Genomic DNA, 21075 nt, shown 5'->3' on the forward strand with positions numbered 1-21075 from the left:
TGGTGGCTAAGAAGCTACTAGAAGACATCTTACCCAGGTATGGTTTTCGTGCCATGATAGGATCAGACAATGGACCAGCTTTTATCTCGCAGGTAACGCAGGCAGTAGCCAAGGCAGTGGGGGCAAACTGAAAATTACATTGTGCTTAGAGGCCCCAGAGCTCAGGACAGGTAGAAAGAATGAATAGAACCCTAAAAGAGACCCTTACCAAATTAACCATGGAGACTGGCGGGGACTGGGTGACTCTCCTACCGTACGCCCTTTACCGGGTTAGGAACACTCCTTACACCCTGGGTTTTACTCCCTATGAGATCATGTTTGGCAGGCCACCCCCTATTATTCCCAACCTTCGAGATGAACTTCTTGCTGAGTTTAAAGATCAAGAACTTTTTCTTTCCTTGAGAGGGCTCCAGAAGGCACATGAGGACATTTGGCCGCGCCTCCATGCCATCTACGAGGCTGGCCCAACCCTGACACTTCATCAGTACAGGCCGGGAGACTGGGTCTACGTTAAGAGGCACCACCAAGAGACCCTTGAGCCGCGCTGAAAGGGACCCTACATCGTGGTGCTGACAACCCCCACCGCTCTCAAAGTAGATGGCATTGCGACCTGGGTCCATCACACCCACGTTCGGCCAGCAGACCCCTCCTGGATCCGGAAGGACTTCGTCATGCGATGGGCCGTCAATCAGGACCAACACAACCCACTCAAGCTCAAGCTACAGCGCATTCGACCCACCTAATATTGGTAACTCTGTCAGCTCTGCTTGTCACTGCTTATGCTGCTGAGAGTCCCCACGCCCCCCAAAACATCACCTGGCAGATCATAGACACCAGCTCGGGGACAATACTTAATCAGATTTCCCAGAGCCACCCCAGGGACACTTGGTTCCCAGAACTTTGCGTAGACCTCCAAACTCTGCTCCCCTTATGACCATATGCCCCCGGATTCCATCCACAGAACCTTTATTTCTATGTCTGCCCTGGCCACTCTCGCTTGAGCACATGCGGGGACGCGGCTGACTACTTTTGCGCCTCCTGGTCATGTGTCTTGACGGGGCACATCTGGTGGACCCCACCACACCAGAGACCTCATCGTGGTAAAGCGACCCAGTGGCCCCCGACCGCCATATGCCTGGGGGTGCGGTAATCCCATAGTTATATCCTTTACAAGCCAAGGTAAAAAAACAACAGGACGGGAGAGTGGAAAAACCTGGGGACTCAGGATATACGACCGGGTTAGGCTGGGAGCCAAGGACAAGGGAACGTTATTTACCCTCTGAATGCAAGCGACTCCCCTTGCCCAGCAGTCCCCCAAGGGGGTAGGACCCCACCAAGTACTAGTTCCCTGACCTGCCCCCGCCCGGACGGCCACGCCCAGAAACACCCAGGCCCCGGCCACACAGCCCTCCACATCCCCTGTCCCTACCGGAGTGTCACCCGCATCTCCTGCCCCAGGTCACAACTCACTATCTGATACAGACCCCCTGTAGAGCATGGTTGTCGGAGGATACCAGTTACTAAACACTTCTAGGCCCAACCTGACCAAGTCCTATTGGCGCTGTCTAGATGTCCAGCCCCCATAGTATGAAGGTATTGCCATTAAAGGTAATTATACAACAGCCTCCAACTCTAGCTCCTGCAGATGGCAGCAGGCTACTGCAAGACTAACCCTCCAGGCGGTAACAGGGCAGGGCACTTGCATAGGCCACGTGCCCCCCCTAGGCAGTCACATCTCTGTAGTGAAACCCTAACAGTCCCCAGGGAGACAGTGTATCTACTTCCCCCCAAAAATGCATGGTGGGCCTGTTCCAGTGGCCTCGCTCCCTGCGTCCACTCCCAGGTCCTTAGCGCTCTTTGGACTGGGATTAGTGGGGGCAGGGACCAGAATATCCTCACTCGTCATCCAGGACAAAAACTACAGAACCCTAAGGGCAGCCATTGACTTAGACATAGAAAGAATTGAGAAATCAATTTCTCATCTATAGGAATCCCTTACTTCCTTATCAGAAGTAGTACTCCAAAACAGAAGGGGATTAGACTTATTATTCATGCAGCAAGGAGGACTATGTGCAGCCCTAGGGGAAGAATGTTGCTTCTATGTTGATCACTCGGGGGTCGTAAAAGAATCTATGGCCCTCATAAGGGAAGGGCTGCAAAAACAAAAGTTAGAGAGAGAACAATCTCAGTCCTGGTACGAGTCTTTGTTCAACTGGTCTCCCTGGTTAACTACCCTCATCTCGGCCCTTGCCGGACCCCTTGCCATCCTGCTCCTAATAGTAACCCTTGGACCCTGTATCATCAACAGGCTGGTCCAGTTTGTCAGGGACCGTGTGGGGGCCGTCCAACTAATGGTCCTCCGTGCTCAGTGCAAGCCCCTAATAACAGAAGAGGACAAAATAGAAATGCAGCCAGTCCCATGATTGGGTCTGTAGGCTACATGACAAGGGGGGAATGAAAGCGGAACTAGGCCAGCCGACTCCATTTTGTTCTGTGTCCTCCATCTTGAGTGACTATGTCCCCGACATGGCCCCCTTTCTGGGAAAACCGCAGAAAGAAATTCCCGCTCAAACCTCAGACCATGCCTACTCCCCTGGAGTAACTTCCTGCTCACCCGTTCAAACTTCCCATTCAAATCACGCACGGCAACCTGTGCAATGGGACTCTGACCCTTCCCCAGCCAATCGGCTAAGGCCATGACCATCACCCCATTAACTGCCCCTAGATCCCTATAAAACCTTTGTGCTTTTGAAACGCACTCTCTCCAGCATTTCACTGCTGCATTGGTGCAGGTAGGGGATTGAGCTCGAGCTAGCTTGAATAAAGGCTCTTTGCTTTTGGATTGGACTCAGCTCCCTGGTGGTCTTTGGGGATCACGAATTCTGGGCATAACACTAACAGTGTCCCAATCTCAATCACAAGTTAGCAAATATAAAAGTCTAATGAATCGACATCTCACTGTGATTGTGATTTGTATTTCCCTCATGATAAATGATGTTGAGTCATGTGCTTTTTTTTTCAGTGTGCTTTTTTTTTGGTATATCCTTTCTGAAAAGTTTAGTGAAGTTAGCAGCCTATTTTATTTTATTTTTTAAATTTTTTATTACTTTTGAGAGGGGGGGAGGGAGACACAGAATCTGAAGCAGGCTCCAGGCTCTGAGCTCTTTTCTTTTCTCTTCTTTTTTCTTTCTTCTTTTTGATAACTAGGAGGAGAATCTAATCTCTGGGTTATATGCTTAGCTTTTTAAGAGATGTCAAATAGTTTTTCATTTGTAGTTGCATATTTTATATTCCTTTTGGCAATATGATAGAGTTCCAGTTGGCTCCACATTTTTTCTAACATTTGATATTTTCAATCTTTTAAATTTTAGTCATCCTAATGACAGTTGTGTTGTGATATATTGTTGTGGTTTTCATTTGTATTTTCTGATGCTTTAGATGTTGACTACCTTTTTTTTTTTTTTTCCGCCTTTTGGGCATTTGCATATTTTCTTTTTGAAAGGTTCAATTCTTTTGCTCAATTTTTAAGCTAAGTTGTTTACTTTGTATTGAATTTTAATAGTTCTTCTAATATTCTGGATACAAGTCATTTTGACCCATGAGCATTTAGATCTTCTTTCACTTATTTGGGTCATTTCATTTCCCTCAGCTTTGTTTCACAGCTTTCAGTATGTGGGTTTCTTACATGTATTTGATAAATTTATCTCTAAGGGATTGATATTTAGGGGGTACTATTCTAAGTGCTGTTATTGTTGAAATTCAGTGTCTGTTTGTTGCTAGAATATAGATATATAATTGGCTTTTGTATCTTGACCTTGCTAACTTTGCATAGTAAATCTAAAAACATTTTTCTGACCTGTTAGAATTTTCTACACAGATGGGCATCACTAAATAAAAAGTTGTACTTCTTCCATTCCTGTCCCCATTGTGTTGATTTCTTTTTCTTCTCTTATTGCACTGGCTAAGACTGTTAGAAGACTTTTGGATAGAAGTACTCACCATATACATCCTTTACTTGTTCCTAATCTAGGGAGAAAGTGTTTAGTCCTCCATCACCTGCTGGCCTTTTTGTAGATGCCAGTCACTGGGGTTGAGGAAGTACCCTTCTAGTCCTACTTTACTCAAGAGCATTTATTATGAATGACCATCAACTTTTTGTAAATGCTTTTTCTTTTATTTATTTATTTATTTTTTTCAACGTTTATTTATTTTTGGGACAGAGAGAGACAGAGCATGAACGGGGGAGGGGCAGAGAGAGAGGGAGACACAGAACCGGAAACAGGCTCCAGGCTCTGAGCCATCAGCCCAGAGCCCGACGCGGGGCTCGAACTCCCGGACCACGAGATCGTGACCTGGCTGAAGTCGGACGCTTAACCGACTGCGCCACCCAGGCGCCCCAATGCTTTTTCTTTTAATAATCGGATCATCATATGTTCCTTTGGTTCAATTTGATTCTTTTCGACCTTGTTTTTTAAGCTTAGTTAGGTTGGGTCTAGAGTAATCTTTATTCCAGAGCAGTGGCTTTCCAGCAGCTTTGCCCCACCATGGGACATTTGGTAGTGTCTGGACATTTTTGGTTGTCATGATTAGGGTGGGTACCACTGACAACTACTGGGCAGTGGACAGGGATGCTGTTAAATATCCTACAATTCACATGATAGCACCTGGCAACAAAGAATTGCCTGCTGCAAAATGTCAACTGTTGAGAAACTCTGTTCTAGAGATAGTTTAGCCCTTTTACCTAAGCATGGCCCCTCAGTTGCTGCCAAATGTCCCTAGTGGTCAGTGAGGGCTTTCCATTTTGACTGTTTGGAATTCAAACACCTCTAAGTCCTACTAAGCTACTAAGCTCTGGAAACCATTCAGCCCATAACTCTCCGGTTACTTTTTGCCTGGCCTGTGGAGTTTCCTCATATATGTGCACAGTTTGGTCTTTAGTGGTGGACTCAAAGGGATTCCTGTGCAGATTTACAGTGCTTTTCTTCTGCATTCTTCTTTCTGGAACTCTGCTCTGCAATTTCCAGCTACCCAGTCTCCTTGTTCCGATTTTTTCTCTTCCACTCAGCAGGTCTCTGTTTGGGCTCCTCCTTCTTGCACCTGCAGTTCAAAAGTTATCGATTGGCAAATATCTGGGGTGATCATAGGACTCCTCATTTGTTTCCTGCATTTAAGAGATCAAAGTATTGTGCTTTCGATGTCTGAAGATGGTTGTTTCATACTTTTTCCCCCTATTTTCCTACTCATGATAGGAGGGCATGTTTAGTCCTAGTTATTCTCTTATAGCCAGAAATAGAAGTTTCTGTCACCTACATTTTAAAAACATTTTTATTTATTTTAGAGAGAGCATGAGTGGGGGTGGTGGGCAGAAGGAGACAGAGAGAGAATCTTAAGCAGGCTCCATGCTCAGCACAGAGCCCTACTTGGGGCTTGATCCCACGACCCTGGCATCATGACCTGAGCTGAAATCACAGTTGGACCCTCAACTGACTGAACCATCCAGGCGCCCACGTCTGCATTTTTAATGACTACATTATAGTTCAATGAATTGTTCTTAAAGAATTCCCTAATCTTAGACATTTAGGTAGTTTAAGATTTTTAAAAAATGTTTTAATGTTTATTTTTGAGACAGAGAGAGACAGCGTGAACTGGGGAGGGTCAGAGAGAGGGAGACACAGAATGTGAAGCAGGCTCCAGGCTCTGAGCTGTCAGCACAGAGCCCGACGCAGGGCTAGAACTGTGAGATCATGACCTGAGCCGAAGTTGGATGCTTAACAGACTGAGCCACCCAGGTGCCCCTAAAAAATGTTTTTAAAGAACACTGCAGTGTTCTTACATACAAGGTCTGTTCCCAAAAAGTAATTCTGGAGACTGCCACTTCTGGAAAGATGGAGGAAACGTACTTTTCCCTATTCTTCCCACTTAGTACAGCTAAAAATCCTGGATGTTGTATGTAAAGCAAACATGAAAGCAGGCAGACTGGCTTGGGACCTAAGACTCGAGGAGTGATATGGCAGTGAGTTACTTGGGTTTTCTTTTTGCCTCATATATCCCAGACTTGGTGCTGGAGATGATGGCAATGTGGAAATACCAATGAGTACAGACCAAAAAAAAAAAAAAAAAAAAAAAGCCTTTTCTGTCTGGTCAGAGGGTGAGGAAAGGGCAGCTTAGCAAGACAGAAAACTTTTTGATAGTAACTACTCTTTTTCCAGTCACCAAAACAAAACAAAACAAAACAAAACAAAACCAACCAACCAACCAAACAAAACCCGCCCCACACCTGCCCCTGCCAGGCTGTAATGACAAGCCTAGGCTTCCTGCCTTGCCAGCTATAATGAGCCCCCCAAACTCCCTGTCAGGGAGTAATAAGTACTCACCCACCACTATGTTGTCAAAGGAGACAATGTGGGAGCCTGGACTTCACACTCACCTAGTGATAATGAGTTGCCTCTCCTTTTCCCAGCTTAGGTGGTGTCAGAGGAGACCTAGTGGAAATTCAGGACTTTGACCACTACCTGGCAGAGTTGAGGCCAACTCCTCGTACCCCATGTCAGTAGAAGCCAATGGGGAACAGTAACAAACCACCTCTGCCCCTTTCAGCCACAGTCTTATCTGCAGAGACCAGAAGTAAAGGGCCCGAAGTCTCGCCCCAGCCCAGAAGTAGTTAACTCCTTACCCCACCAGATATCAACAGAGGCCAAGTAGGGAATCTGGGCCTAGCTCTGCCCCCCTTCACCTTTGAGAGAGGTGTCAGAGGGGGCCTAGTAAAACAGAAGATTTACATGAAATCCCAAGTCTTATAATACTCAAGATGTCTGAGTTTCAGTGGAAAAATGACTTGTCATACAAGAACGAGGGGAATCTCAACTTGTATGAAAGACAATCAGATACAGTAAAATGATGTTCACTGATGTTAGCTCTCAGTTAGAAGGGATGAGATAGATACTAGTTACCTGACAAGGGCTTTTTTTTTTTTTTTTATTGTGGTAAAATATACATAACAAAATATATCATTTTAAGTGTACTTCTCAATGACCTTAAGTACATTCCCAGTGTTGTGCAGCCATGACCACCACCTATCTCCAGAACTTTTTTCATCTTCAAACTGAAACTCCGTACCCATTAAACAGTAGCTCCTATACCTCCTCCCCCTAGTCTGGAAACCATCATTTTTTCCTTCTGTCTCTATGTATTTGCTCCTCCTGGAGAAAGCTTACATGAGCAGAGTGAACCACGGTGATAAAAGGATTATTTCAGAACATTGTTAATGTCTAACCTAATTAGAAGTTCTGTGGTACTTGTATTAAGTTATCTATAGTTATATAACAAATTACTCTTAAACTTATTGGTTTAAAGCCACAAGCATTTATTTACAGTTTTTGTGAGCCAGGAATCTCGGGCAGGTATCTGGGTGGTTCAGGCTCAGGATCTCATGAAGTCACTGCCAAGGAGATGCCAGAACTTCAGTCTTCTGAGGGCTTGATGAGGGTGAAAGGTCTGCTTCCAAGATGGACTCATTCACATCATTGTTGGCAAAATATCTCAGTTCCTCGCTGATTATTTGGGGGTCTCACTTACTTGCCAAGTGGGCCTCTCCCTGGGGCTGCCTGAGTGTCCCCAAAACATGGAAGCTGTATTCCCCAAGAGCTAGTGATCTAAGAGAGTGGAAGGCAGAAGCCACAGTATCTTTTGTAATCTAACTTTCGAAGTGTCATAGCATCACTTCCGCCATATTCTGTTTACACAGAGTGATCCTGATACATTGTGAGAGGGGACCTTTATAGGAGTATGGATATCAGGAGGCAGGGATCATTGGGGGCCATCTTGTGTGCTGTGTACCATAGCACCTTTTGTACAAACACAAATCCACAAAAGCTAAGAGATGACTCTAACTGTTCAGCAGAAAATCCAGCCAAATTAAGTGGCCACAATGGTCATAGGATTTTTACTCCCATACGATATGTCCGCTATGAGAATACATTTTCTAGTGGTTTTTATTTCTAGTTATAATGTTTATCAGTTGAATATTCTATATTAGGACTTCATTGGAATAAAGGGGAATCCTCTCAAATCTAGCTTGTTTAATGTGTGTTTACTGGCTAAATTAAGGATATAAGGAAACTATCTCATGGATCTATTATTAGGACAGAGAAAATGTTTCCTTTTACAAATAAATTCTTTGCACTTTTCTGAGGATGTCTTCTCTTTTTCTCTGTGGGAACTCTTGGCATCACATGATAATCTTTCTGTAAACACTAAAGGACAGATTCGGCATTTCCCAGCCATTTTTGCGTGGTCTTATACATACATGCAGGTGGTAATAGCGTAACCATGATTTTAAGGCTTATAAATATCCAGGATTTTGTAGATCTTATATACCTGCTGCAGAAAAGAGGCAGGAATTACTTAAGTGATTATTTTTATGGACAAAGAAGTAAAGTTCCTCCCCTGTAAAATCTTTCTGATACGTCTTTTTGTTGCTCTGTAGCCTTGTATTTCTAATTTGACCTCATACATTAGTCTTGGTATAGTTATAAATGAGTCTCCTTGGTACTTAGTGGGCAGGAAGGAGCCTGCTCATTACTGTGTTTCCATAGGCACGAAAAAGCCAGTGATAAAGTCAAGCTGAAGTCTTCACTGGTTGAGTAAGATCTCCCGGTGTGATTGATCTGTGAAATATTTCTGTCTCTGAACAATATTCACTTGTCTTCATGCTCGCATCTGAATCCTTTTTATCCTTCCAGGACACAGGAATCAAAACAAGATGGAGACTTTTCAAAAAGTAGGATTAAGATACCTTTCACATGAAGATGTCATATACTGGCAGATCTGGGAACCGTTTACAAGTAAATTAACCAGAAATCAAGACTTTGTAATAAATCTGCAAAGCAAGAAGTCTGAGTTGCCAACACAAGGTGATTCCTCCTGTCGGGTGTGGGCAGGAGAATCTCAGGTTATTGAAGATGAGAACTGTGTAATAAAGCTTCAAGGGGAGAGTTCCAATACTATCAAAAGTCAAGAAATTCCAATTAAGACTACTTGGGATTTCTGGAAGAAAATCTACCTGAGAGAGTCACACAATGATCAGAATAGGTGTCAGCAAATTGATGTAAAAAATAAACCATCTAAGTGTGACCATTGTGTTATGAGAAGGATCTCTCAACATTACGATGATCAGGAAGCACACAACAGCCAGAAGGCTTATAACCACAATAGTTGTGGAAAAGAGTTCCTGAGGAAATAGTTCCAACATAGTATAACCCACTCAGGAGAGAAACACCATGTATGTAGTGAGTGTGGGGAGGACATCAGCAACAGTTCAGTGCTTTGCATTTGTCAGAGCATCCATGCAGGGGAGAAATGAGGTAGGAATGGTGAGTGTGGTGAGGGCTTCAGTCAGCTCACACCTGCAAAATCATCAGGGAATCAACACAGGAGAGAAGCCCTACAAATGTCAGGTGTAGGCTAGGGGCTTCAGTCAGAACTCCTGTCTTCCCACCCATGAGTTCCTTCACCCAGGAGACAATCTGTATAGGTGTGACATGTGTGGGAAGGGCTCGAGTCATAGCCCAGATCTTAACATTTGCTGTATCAATGACACTGGAGAGAAATCCTCTAAATGTGAGATGTGTGATAAAGGCTTCAATCAGGCATCACAACTTCAAGCCTATCAGAGCCTCCCCCCCCCCACCCCCCCCACCCCCGCTCCTAGAGAAAAAAACATACAAATGGGAGGCATGCGACAGGCTAGTTAATCAGAATCCTGGTCCTCATCAGAGAGTTAGCACTGGAGAGAAACCATATAAGTGTGAGGTATGTGGGAAGGACTTCAGTAAGGCCTCAAATCTTCAAGTCTATCAGAGAATCCACACTGGAGAGAAGACATATAAATATGGTATGTGTGATAAGAACTTCAGCCTGAATTCCCACCTTCAGGCCCATCAGAGAGTTCACACTGGAGAAAGATCATATAAGTGTGACACATATGGTAAGTACTTCACTCAGATTTCCCATCTTCAGGTCCATCAGAGAGTCCATACAGGAGAGAAGCCATACAAATGTGAGACATGTGGTAAGGGCTTTTGTCGGAGTTCACATCTTCAAGCCCATCAGAGAGTCCATACAGGGGAGAAACCCTACAGATGTGAAGAATGTGGGAAAGGCTTCATCTGGAACTCCTATCTTCATGTTCGTCAGAGGATCACACAGGAGAGAAACCCTATAAATGTGGCATGTGTGGTAAGACCTCATATCTTCAAGCCCATTGGAGAGCTTGAAGACTTCAATCAGACCTCACATCTTCAAGCCCATTGGAGAGTCCATACGGGAGATAAACCCTACAAATGTTTTGACTGTGGTAATGGCTTTAGTAAAAGTTCACGTCTTCAAGTTCGTTAGAGAGTCCATAATGGTGATAAATCCAGTGCACGTGATGAGTGTGAGAAAAGTGTTCTTCAGACTGTAGACTTCTCATTTTCATCAGAAAATCCACACAGCAGAGAATATTTACAAAATATTATATTTTAAGAATTCAGCAATGAGCTGAGTTTTTTTTTTTGTTAATGTTTATTTACTTTTGATAGAGAGAGAGTGCAAATGGAGGAGGGGCAGAGAGAGAGGGAGACACAGGATCTGAAGCAGGCTCCAGACTCTGAGCTGTCAGCACAGAACCCGACGTGGGGCTTGAACTCACGAACTGGGAGATCATGACTTGAGCTGAAGTCGGAAGCTTAACCAACTGAGCCACCCATGAGCCCGAATTCCACTGAAAGAAACCTATTGTGTGAATGTGGCTAGTGTTTCCAGCAGAGCTCAAAATTTCAGTCCTCAAGCCATAGAAACCCTGTGAGAATAGTACAGTAAGTTTCAGTCAGAACTTCTACGTTCAGTCAAATCTACACAGGAGAGAGCCCTTAAGAATGATAGGTAAGGTCAGGATGTTAGCAAAAGTATATAGATGGACATGACAAAATCCATACCCACTAGAATATAAGTTCCATGGGGGCAGGAAGTTTGTTTACTGCTGAATGACCATGACCTCCAGCCAGTGCTTAACAAACAGTAGGTGCCCTGAAAATGTCTAACTTGGTGGAAAGGAAACCTATCACAAATATGACAAATATGTAAAAATTTTAAGGAGCTCAACCCAGTCAGTCATAATCAGTTGTCCTAGGAAAAGGATTCTTGTAAGGAGCTTCAAAACATAATTCAAGGAAGTGACCACTTAATAAAAATACATAAAATCATGCAATCTGTAATTTGAGTGTAAGATTTTTTTTTGCATTTGGCTCCTGTCCTCTGCAAGTTTTTGTCTTACCACTTAAGACTCTCTGTACATCATCCATTGTGTATAAATCTCATTATCTCTTTTGGGTCTTTTGTGACAAGAAGAGACTGAATGATAAAAGAGAAATTTGTCTTCAATTCCATAAAGTCTTCGTGAGAAAGGTGTGTGAAAATAGGGGGACATATTATAGTATGCCTTTTGGACGTTGAACTAAGCTATTAAGGCACAGAGTATTTTGAATTTTTTTTAACGTTTATTTATTTATTTTGAGACAGAGAGAGACAGAGCATGAACAGAGGAGGGGCAGAGAGAGAGGGAGACACAGAATCTGAAACAGGCTCCAGGCTCTGAGCTGTCAGCACAGAGCCCGAAGCGGGGCTCGAACTCACAGACCGTGAGAGCATGACCTGAACCAAAGTTGGACGTTTAACCGACCAAGCCACCCAGGCGCCCCAGGCACAGAGTATTTTGGATACCACCCCACACTTCTTATCTGCTTTGCTTTTTTTTTTTTTTTTTAAGTTTGCTTGGTTGAATAGTTTACTTCAGTGTATATTTACTGGAGAGAGAGAGAGAGAGAGAGAGAGAGAGAGAGAGAGAGAGAGAGAGAGAAAATGGTTTCACACATTTTTTTTTTCCTGGACCTTACCTTTCAGATACTTGAGTTCCATATTACCATCAGAAATCCAGGGCCAGTAACGCTGTGCTTTGTCATTACCAGATCCTAGGGTGGACAAGTGGAGCTCATGGCTGTTTATATGAGGATGTTTTCAGTTGTAAGAAATAGAAAACCCAGTCTGAACTAGCTGAGACAAAAGGAGAATTTTTTGGTGTATGTAATTAAAAAGAATATGGATAGGACAGGATATAGGCCCCATTGAAAATGGCTCTGGATTAATTCTTTTTGCAATTTCCTCATCTCTGCGCTTTTGGTTGAGTTGATTCTCATGTTCTTTCCAACTCATAGCAAATTTATTTAAAGAGTTGATGCTCTGTTAACTCTTCTAGCACACCCCCTTTCCTATATACTTATAGAACAGTTTTCTGAACCTCTTGTTGTCCGTGTTTGTCACCTAAAGGGTTGGCAGTTTCCTAAATATGCCCTATCTAAATGCCAATATTTATAGATACGATTTGCCATTTTTATCATATATCAGTGTTCTGGAGAATCTTTTTCTTTTCCCCTGAGTAAAATTAGATTTTTCTCTAAAAAATAATGCCTGGGGGCGCCTGGGTGGCTTGGTCAGTTAAGCGTCCGACTTCGGCTCAGGTCATGATCTCACGGTCTGCGAGTTTGAGCCCCGCGTCAGGCTCTGTGCTGACAGCTCAGAGCCTGGAGCCTGTTTCAGATTCTGTGTCTCCCTCTCTCTCTGCCCCTCCCCTGTTCATGCTCTGTCTCTCTCTGTCTCAAAAATAAATAAACTTAAAAAAAATAAAAAAAAATAAAAAATAATGCCTGTTGGGGCACCTGGGTGGCTCAGTCGGTTAAGCATCTGACTTCGGCTCAGGTCATGATCTCATGGTCTGTGAGTTTGAGCCCTGTGTCGGGCTCTGTGCTGACAGCTCAGAGCCTGGAGCCTGCTTCGGATTCTGTGTCTCCCTCTCTCTCTGCCCCTCCTCTGCTCATGCATTGTCTCTCTCTGTCTCAAAAATAAATAAAAACATTAAAACAATAAAAAAAATGCTGAAATTTTTAAATAAGCAAATAATTTAAAAAAGGCACTAATGTCTCCATAATAAACATAATAAACAAGATTTTATTGAACATTTTTAGGGTATCTGCATATGGATACATATCTTTTCAGTTTTGCAAAACTAGGACAATATGCATACTATGTTGTAACTTGATTTTATTCACTCATTAATATGTTGGAAACCTTTTCTATCAATATTGATCTATAATGTTTTAATTGCATAGTATTCCAGTAATACAGACATATCACATTTTAACCAATTACCTACTGATGAATGTTCAGTTTGTATCTCCTAAACAGTTCAATGCAAAATTTAGAACAGTGACATCCATCTTCCTGCTCTTGTACTGTTATTTTCTTGGGAGAAATTTTTAGAACCAGTGCTGTAAAATGACAAACTGTGTCTAAAATGTATATAGCTATTTAAAGGGCCAAGAACAGTGAAGACAGTCCAGAACAACATGAGGGGTTATACTTTCAAATACCAAACCTTTGATGAAAATGCAATTTTTACAACAGAATGGCATAGTGGTGGTGGGCACGGTGGTGGACAACAGACTAATGAAACACAATAGAGTTCATGTATGGTACCGTCTTGATATACAACGAAGGAATCATTCATTGCAATACAGTGGAGAGATCTTCCAGTAAATCAGTGTATCAGTAGAGGATCGTTTCAGTATATGGTAGTGATCAGATACATAGAAAATAAATGAACCTTGACTTCTATCTCACACCATGCTGATTTGTAAATCAGTTCCATATGGTTACTAAGACCTAAAAGTGAACACTGGAACAGTAGAGCCTAGAGCCGCACCACCAATATGGTAGCCAACTAGCCACAGGTGACTGTTCAGATTACAATTAAAAGTTTAGTTCTTCAGGCACTCTAGCCCCACTCCTCAAGTGCTCAGTAGTCATATGCTACCATATTAGCACAGATACAAAACACTTCAGTCATCTCAGATCTATCGGATAGCAGTGTATGCTATAAGATGCAAGGTAGTCTTTTCCTGTTGGGGCCTGTAATTGATGATTCTTTCCTGTTGAGGACTCTTCTGATGGACTCTATAATTGGTACTTGTTCAGGGTGAGTGGTACACGTGAGAGCTCCCCCTTCTGGCCTCCCGACTCTATTTTAATGAGGTTTCCTTTTAATGATTTTCAGAGTTCCTTTTATTGCTGATGAGTATTCCATGGGGCAGGTGTACTACAGTTTGTTTAACCATGTACCTGTTAGAGGGCATTTCGGTTGTTTCTGGTTTTTGATGTGATTAATAGAGCTTCTGTAAACACTCACAGGTTTTTGCATGAACATAAATTTTTGTTACTCTGGGATAAATGTTCAAGAGTGTAACTGATGGCCTATTTTTTTTTTTTTTTTAAGATTTAGTTTTTGAGTAATTTCTATATCCAGTTTGGAGCTTGAACTCACAACCCTGAGATCAAGAATTGCACGGCCTACTGACTGATCCAGCCAGGCTTCCCAATGTATGTTTTGTTTTATTTATTTATTTTTAATATTTATTTATTTATTTTGAGAAAGAGAGACAGTGTGAGCAGGGGAGGGGCAGAGAGAGAGGGAGAGAGAGGATCCAAAGCAGGCTCTGAGCTGTCACCACAGAGCCCCATGCAGGGCTCAATCTCACGAACTCCGAGATCATGACCTGAGACAAAATCAAGAGCAGACACTTAACTGCCTGAGCCACGCAGGCACCCTGCATGTTTTGTTTTAAAAGAAATTCCCAAACTATTTTCCAGAGTATCTGATATTTTATATTCCCAGAAGCAATGTATGAGTGATTCAGTTTCTTCATACCCTTCCTAGCATAGCATTGTCACATTTTACATGTTTTTTTGAGAGAGAGAAAGCATGAGTGTGCATGAGTGGGGGAGGAACCCAGAGAGAGAATCTTAAGTAGGCTCCATGACCAGCACAGAGCCTGACATGGGGCTTGATATCATGACTATGAGATCATGACCGAAACCAAAATCAAGAGTCTGATTCTTAACCAATGGAACCACACAAGCACCCCACATTTTATATTTTGATCCACATTGTCTGAGAGTCTTCTAGAAAGGCTATGCCAATATACTCTGATAAAAGACTCATGAGAAACCTATTTCCCTACCTCATTACCAAATAGTAGGCACTGTCCATTTCTTTGTGTCAAATATAAGGAAACAATGAGAGGGCAGATATTGTAAAAGATATTCATTACCTCTGACATCTGAGACCTGGGATTTCTGTAGGGTTTCCACCATTCCCTAAGTGATAAAAAGTGGTTCACTTGGGCCTAAACTGTACAAACGATGTGGTGTAGGCCAAACACTTGCTTTCCTTTTCAATGTCAAGAATGTGAATGCATTGTAGGCAGAGTGTGTGTATGTGACTAGCCTGTAATTAAATCTTAGGTACTGAATGTCTAATGGTGCTGAGTGTCCCCTGGTAGACATACCTCACATGTGTCGTGACAGCCCATTGCTGGGGAATCAAGAGTGTCTTGTTTGACTCCACATGGAGAGGACTCTTGGAAGCTTGGGCTGGTTTTTTTTTTTTCTCTAGAAAATTGTGTCTTCACCCCACAAGACAAAATTTTAGATAAACCAGAGAAATAAAGAGGGTGGATGGAGGAGGGAAAGACTGAGGTTCCCTGATAGAAAACACTTTCATGGTGTTGTCACAACCCTCCTCCCCAGCCATTGCTAACCTTGTAAATGTTAGACCTACTGCCCGGGGTTTGAGTAAGCTTACAAAGAGGGGGTAAAGCAACGGGGACTTTTATTAAAATTTTTTTTTTCAACGTTTTATTTATTTTGGGGACAGAGAGAGACAGAGCATGAACGGGGGAGGGGCAGACAGAGAGGGAGACACAGAATCGGAAGCAGGCTCCAGGCTCCGAGCCATCAGCCCAGAGCCTGACGCGGGGCTCGAACTCACGGACCGTGAGATCGTGACCTGGCTGAAGTCGGACGCCTAACCGACTGCGCCACCCAGGCGCCCCAAACGGGGACTTTTAAAGACATGGCTTTGTATTTTGTGGCTAGGATGTATGATAAAAATTGATGCAAGTTTCTAAGATTATGACCTAAACGCTAGAGGGATCATCTCAGTCAGAGAAAGCTGCAGAGGATGTGTCAAGAGGCCACAACTCCCTTGCTTCCTGCTTCCTGTCAGCAGGTTAAAATGTAAACTTTGGGGGCACCTGGGTGGCTCAGTTGGTTAAGCGTCCAACTTTTGGCTCAGGTCACGATTTCACGGTTCGTGGGTTTGAGCCCTGTGTCAGGCTCTGTGCTGACAGCTCAGAGCCTGATGCCTGCTTCAGATTCCCTGACTCCCTCTCTCTCTGCTCCTCCCGCACTCACGCTCTGTCTCTGTCAAAAATAAGTAAACATTTAAAAATTAAAAAAAAATTAAACTTTGAATTTTGGGAACAGAATAAGTCTCTGTAATTGATGATTTTTGCTATGAGTCTTGTCTGTTGTAGCCTTGGGAAAAAGGAGGCAACATGAAAAGAGAGGCCATCTCCTTGTGGAGATACACTTTTGGAGTTTTCAAAAGCAGTTTTTAGCTGCTAATGAGCTCTCGGAGAATCAGATGTCTAACCCCAAAAGGCAGATGCTTCTCCAGCCTGGTGTGCATATTTTTGAGAGGTCAGTTTGGACTCTAAGAATAACAAGGTAGAAAGGGCTCAGGATGGCCTTACTTGGACTTGGGCACAGCCATCTTGCCCTATAGTCTCAGCTTTGCTGCTTCCAGAGAGAAGCAGGTGGCTTTTTTGGAATGCTGAAATCACAGTTCCTCATTGCCTGGACTGTCTCTGGGCTGAAATCTGGTACCGTCTGCCCGAGCTGTTCCAGCCCCAGCATGGACTGTGCTGAATTGAAGTGGGTTGGGATCGCTCCACTCAGGAAACTGACTCAGACTGTGCCACTGTGTACCTCTCTGGGGGGCCCTAAATCGTGACATCATAGATACTCCAGCTTCGGGGTATATATATCCAAAGGAAATGAACACAGGTCACCAAAGAGGTACTGCACCTCCGTGTATATGGCAGCATTATTCACAATAACCAAACTATGGCAGCGACCTAAGTGGCATCGACAGATGAATGGATAAAGAAGACATGGTGTAGATATGAACTACTATTCAGCCATGAGAAAAAAGGAAATTCTGCCATTTGGGGACAACACGGATCAATCACATTATACTAAGTGTGATAAGTCAGACAGAGAAAGACAAATACTGTATAGTTTTTATATGTGGAATCTAAAAAAAGCCAAAAAACAAAAAAAACTAAAGTCATAGAAGCAGAGTAAAATGGCAGTTACCAGGGACTAGGAATGGGGTAATGGGAGAGATATTGGTTAAGGCTACCTCTGGCAACTAGTAGATAAATAAGTCCCTGGGGCACCTGGGTGGCTCAGTCGGTTAAGCATCTGACTTCAGCTCAGGTCATGATCTCATGGTTTGAGGGTTCAAGCCCCAAGTCGGGCTCTGTGCTGTCAGCCCAGAGCCTGGAGCCTGCTTTGGATTCTGTGTCTCCCTCTCTTTCAGCCCCTCCCCTGCTCTCTTGCATGCTCTCTCTCTCTCTCAAAAATAAGTAAACATTAAAAAAAATTTTTAAAAGTGGAAAACCTTTTATGGGTGCTGCTGGGCCCTCTGGATCGCACAGAAACACCCCCAGAAAAAAGCTTATTGCCTGATGGAGTCATGTGACACTGAGGTGCTCGCTGATCCACACTAGATGTCAATAGACTGATTGCATTCCTAGCTCATGGGACTTGTCAACTAGAAACACATCCGGACTTGAGTGAGGAGAGACTTCGTTCAAAGGGACTTTCATTAGGGCAAATGCTCCGATTTCCCAAATCTGAAAGTGTCTCAAATGGAGACAGAAAAGGGCTTTTCTTTTCTCAGGTGGGGTAAGAAGATCTAGCAGGCACCTTGTGGGGGAGGAGTAGGTGGCCAAAGCAGGGTGTCACAGGAAATGTTTCATGTCTTCAAAGATATCCCAAGATGTCCTCGAGGTGCTTGAGAGCAGTAGATAAGGGGAGAAACCCAGAAGCAGCACCCAGAAAGTGACGCTGCTGCTCTCCAAGTCCCCTGACCTGGGAACCTCAACAGTCACACATTCCCCATCCAACTGTGGGCTCACCCTGTCCCTCCATTCATTGTGCAGCCTGCCCCTCATGTGTTTGGGGGGCTGTCGATATGAAACAGAGGAAGAACTAATCGCCTCTCAGGCAGTGCAGGAGCTTGATTAATAAAATATCCCTGGAGGGTGAGGGGAAGCTTCATCAAGGCATCACCTGAGTAGGGTTTTGAGGGGCACGTGCAAGGTCTCATGCCTGCTCTGCAAAGGTGAAGGGAAGGAGAGCCCCCCAGGTGGAGCCAATATCCTGAGCAAAGTGGTGAAAGGACTTGGCTTGGGAAAGGTCATGTCTGGAAAGCTGGGTCTAGAAAACAGACCCTGATGGATGTCATGGGTGAAACTGAGCCTGGTGCACCAGACCCTTATTTGGTCTAGAGAGTCTTCCCCACTACACATCTGGGTTTGTCAGATCTCCATGCAACTCCCAGTGCCTGAGCAGAAGGCATCGGATGATCCTGGAGCCGGCCAGAGGAAGTTACTTGGGAAGGAATGTCTCCAAGTAGGAAGAGAAACTAACAATAGCAGGTAACATGTCTCAAAGACTTCCTCCTGCATGCCCTACACAGTTCTGTGTGTTTTGATGTATATTTACTGCATTATGCCTCCCCACAGGCCTATGAGGAAGTTACACTTGTCTTCCTTTTACACAGATGAGGCAACGAGGCACAGACAGGTAGCAGGTTGGCGGTAGAGCCTTAAAGATGTGGCTCCAGAAGCCACCCCCTTCCCTATTCTGTATTAGCTGGCAGAAAGAGCATTTGTCAGCAGGAGCTTTCTTTCTTTTCTGTGTTTGTCCTTTATTCCTTGCAGTGGGCGGCATAGTGTCTCCCAAAGACGTTCATGTCCTAATCCCTAGAACCTGTGTTCTCTTCTATGGACTTAGCAGGTGTAATCAAGTTAAGGGTCTTGGGGAGAGAACCATGCATTATCCAGGTGAACCCAATGTAATACAAGGGTCTTAGAAGGGGAAGGCAGGTGGTTGGAGGGAAGAAAAACTGCTATACGACGGGCTTTGAAGGTGGAGGAAGTTGCCACAAGCAGCTTCTAGAACTGGAGGGGGCAAGAAACGGATTTTCCCCGTGGGGCCTCCAGAAGGAGTCAGCTTTGCTGACATCCTGATTTTAGCCCTGTAAGACTCACTTTGGACTTCTGACCTCCAGAACTGTGAGAGAATAAATATATGTTCACTTAAATTAGTACAAAGTGAGCTCATTACAGCCTCCATAGGAAACGAATCCACTCCAGGACTGTCCTGTTACTGAATCGGTGAGTATTCCCCCTCTCCTCTTTGTCTTTAGAGCAGCCCAGTGGCGAAGAGCAGAGAGGTTCTAGACTCAGCCAGATTTGGGTCCAGCCACTTCCACTTGACAGCTTTATGACTTGGGTGACCTATTCTCACTGAATCTCTGTCTTCCTATCTCTCAGGAGCAACAGTCATCAAAATCGTCATTATTTTTTGAAAATGTATCTAACGTGCCAGGCCTTACAGAGATAAGCTCAAAAAAGCCCCCAAAATCTCTGTGGGTTGAGTTTTATTATCGCTATTTAAGGATTGTTAAACAGGGACTCAGAGTTTTTGCTAATATGATGAATAAAACTCAAAGCTTTCATTGGTCCAGGAACAAGGAAGAGAATGTGCCTTTGAGCCTCTTGCGGCTTCCAGAAGAAAACCCACCAGGAATTATCCCTTTTTATGAAACAAATATGAACATAAAAAAAAAACACCTATGAGGCAACAAATAATAAGTAAAGCCACCAGTGAAGATTTCACACTTTTCAAAGATGAAGTTCCCTGGTGTTCTGGTGTCTTCTCAGCCCATTTGCAAGGAAAGCTCTCTGATGGGGAATATAGCCTCTGCTTCTCTGCAGTTGGCAGGAGATGGGGTCCCCAACCCCCACAAACAGAATGATAACAGCTTTCTTTCTACCCCCATGTTTAAACCTCACAACTACTCGGCAATGAGAAAGAATGAAATCTTGCCATTTGTAGCAACGTGGATGAAACTGGAGGGTATTATGCTAAGTGAAATAAGTCAGGCAGAGAAAGATACCATATGTTTTCACTCATATGTGGATCTTGAGAAACTTAACAGAAGACCATGGGAGAGGGGAAAGGGGGAAAAGTTAGGGAGGGAGGCAAACCATCAGAAACTCTTAAATACTGAGAACAAACTGAGGATTGATGGGGGGTGAGGGAGAGGGAGCTCTGAGGAACGGTGGTTGACATTATTAGACCCCGCTGTTCTCATCCCAGAGGAAACTAGCGGTAACGGGAACCCAGCCCATACTCTGCTTACCAGGGCACTTGGGGCTGCGTCTGTTTCGTGTACGGGGGGGGGGGGGGGGGGGGGCTCTTTATTTTTTTCCAGTTTTCACAAAGATGCCAAACAGGCTGGAGAATTCCTGGCCTTTCTCTCATGACTTCTTTTCCTTTATCTAGTTGCGTTTTCTCGTGACTCTGTCCTTCTCCAGAAAAAGGAGGAGACAATGACCAAGTTCCAGGTGAGTTGTGCTTTTTTTTTTCTCATTTGGCAATGAGCGGGCACATCTTTTGTCAATTTGATGAGGACTAAAAGATGACCCCCAAATATTTAGTGTTTGTAATATGTCGAACGTGTGCTTTTTATCCCTGAATTTCATTTATACTTTTTGTTGCTCACTGTTGTTTCACAAATAGTGTGAAAGTGAATAAAAATGTCTGTGTTACTCTTCTGCTTACAAATCAGCTGTTTTCTTTTTTTTTTAATTTTTTTTAACGTTTTATTTATTTTTGAGACAGAGAGAGACAGAGCATGGACGGGGGAGGGGCAGAGAGAGGGGGAGACACAGAATCGGAAGCAGGCTCCAGGCTCTGAGCCGTCAGCCCAGAGCCCGACGCGGGGCTCGAACTCCCGGACCGCGAGATCGTGACCTGAGCTGAAGTCGGACGCTTAACCGACTG

General features: G+C 43.9%; 2 protein-coding genes across 2 annotated transcripts; both read left to right on the forward strand.

Moving 5' to 3' along the window:
* Positions 1 to 226: 226 nt before the first annotated feature.
* On the forward strand, positions 227 to 9394 carry LOC125153512 (zinc finger protein 233-like). The gene is made up of 2 exons (XM_047836725.1): positions 227 to 748; positions 8742 to 9394. Exons 1-2 carry the CDS (start codon positions 598 to 600, stop codon positions 9239 to 9241), a joined length of 651 nt encoding a protein of 216 aa, XP_047692681.1. The 5' UTR covers positions 227 to 597; the 3' UTR covers positions 9242 to 9394.
* A 104-nt stretch (positions 9395 to 9498) lies between these two features.
* On the forward strand, positions 9499 to 10593 carry LOC125153513 (zinc finger protein 233-like). Its single transcript, XM_047836726.1, has one exon. The coding sequence runs from the start codon at positions 9499 to 9501 to the stop codon at positions 10393 to 10395; it is 897 nt and encodes a 298-aa protein (XP_047692682.1). The 3' UTR covers positions 10396 to 10593.
* Positions 10594 to 21075: the final 10482 nt, after the last annotated feature.

Source organism: Prionailurus viverrinus, chromosome E2 (assembly GCF_022837055.1).
Source record: "Prionailurus viverrinus isolate Anna chromosome E2, UM_Priviv_1.0, whole genome shotgun sequence".
Taxonomy (NCBI): Eukaryota; Metazoa; Chordata; class Mammalia; order Carnivora; family Felidae; genus Prionailurus; species Prionailurus viverrinus.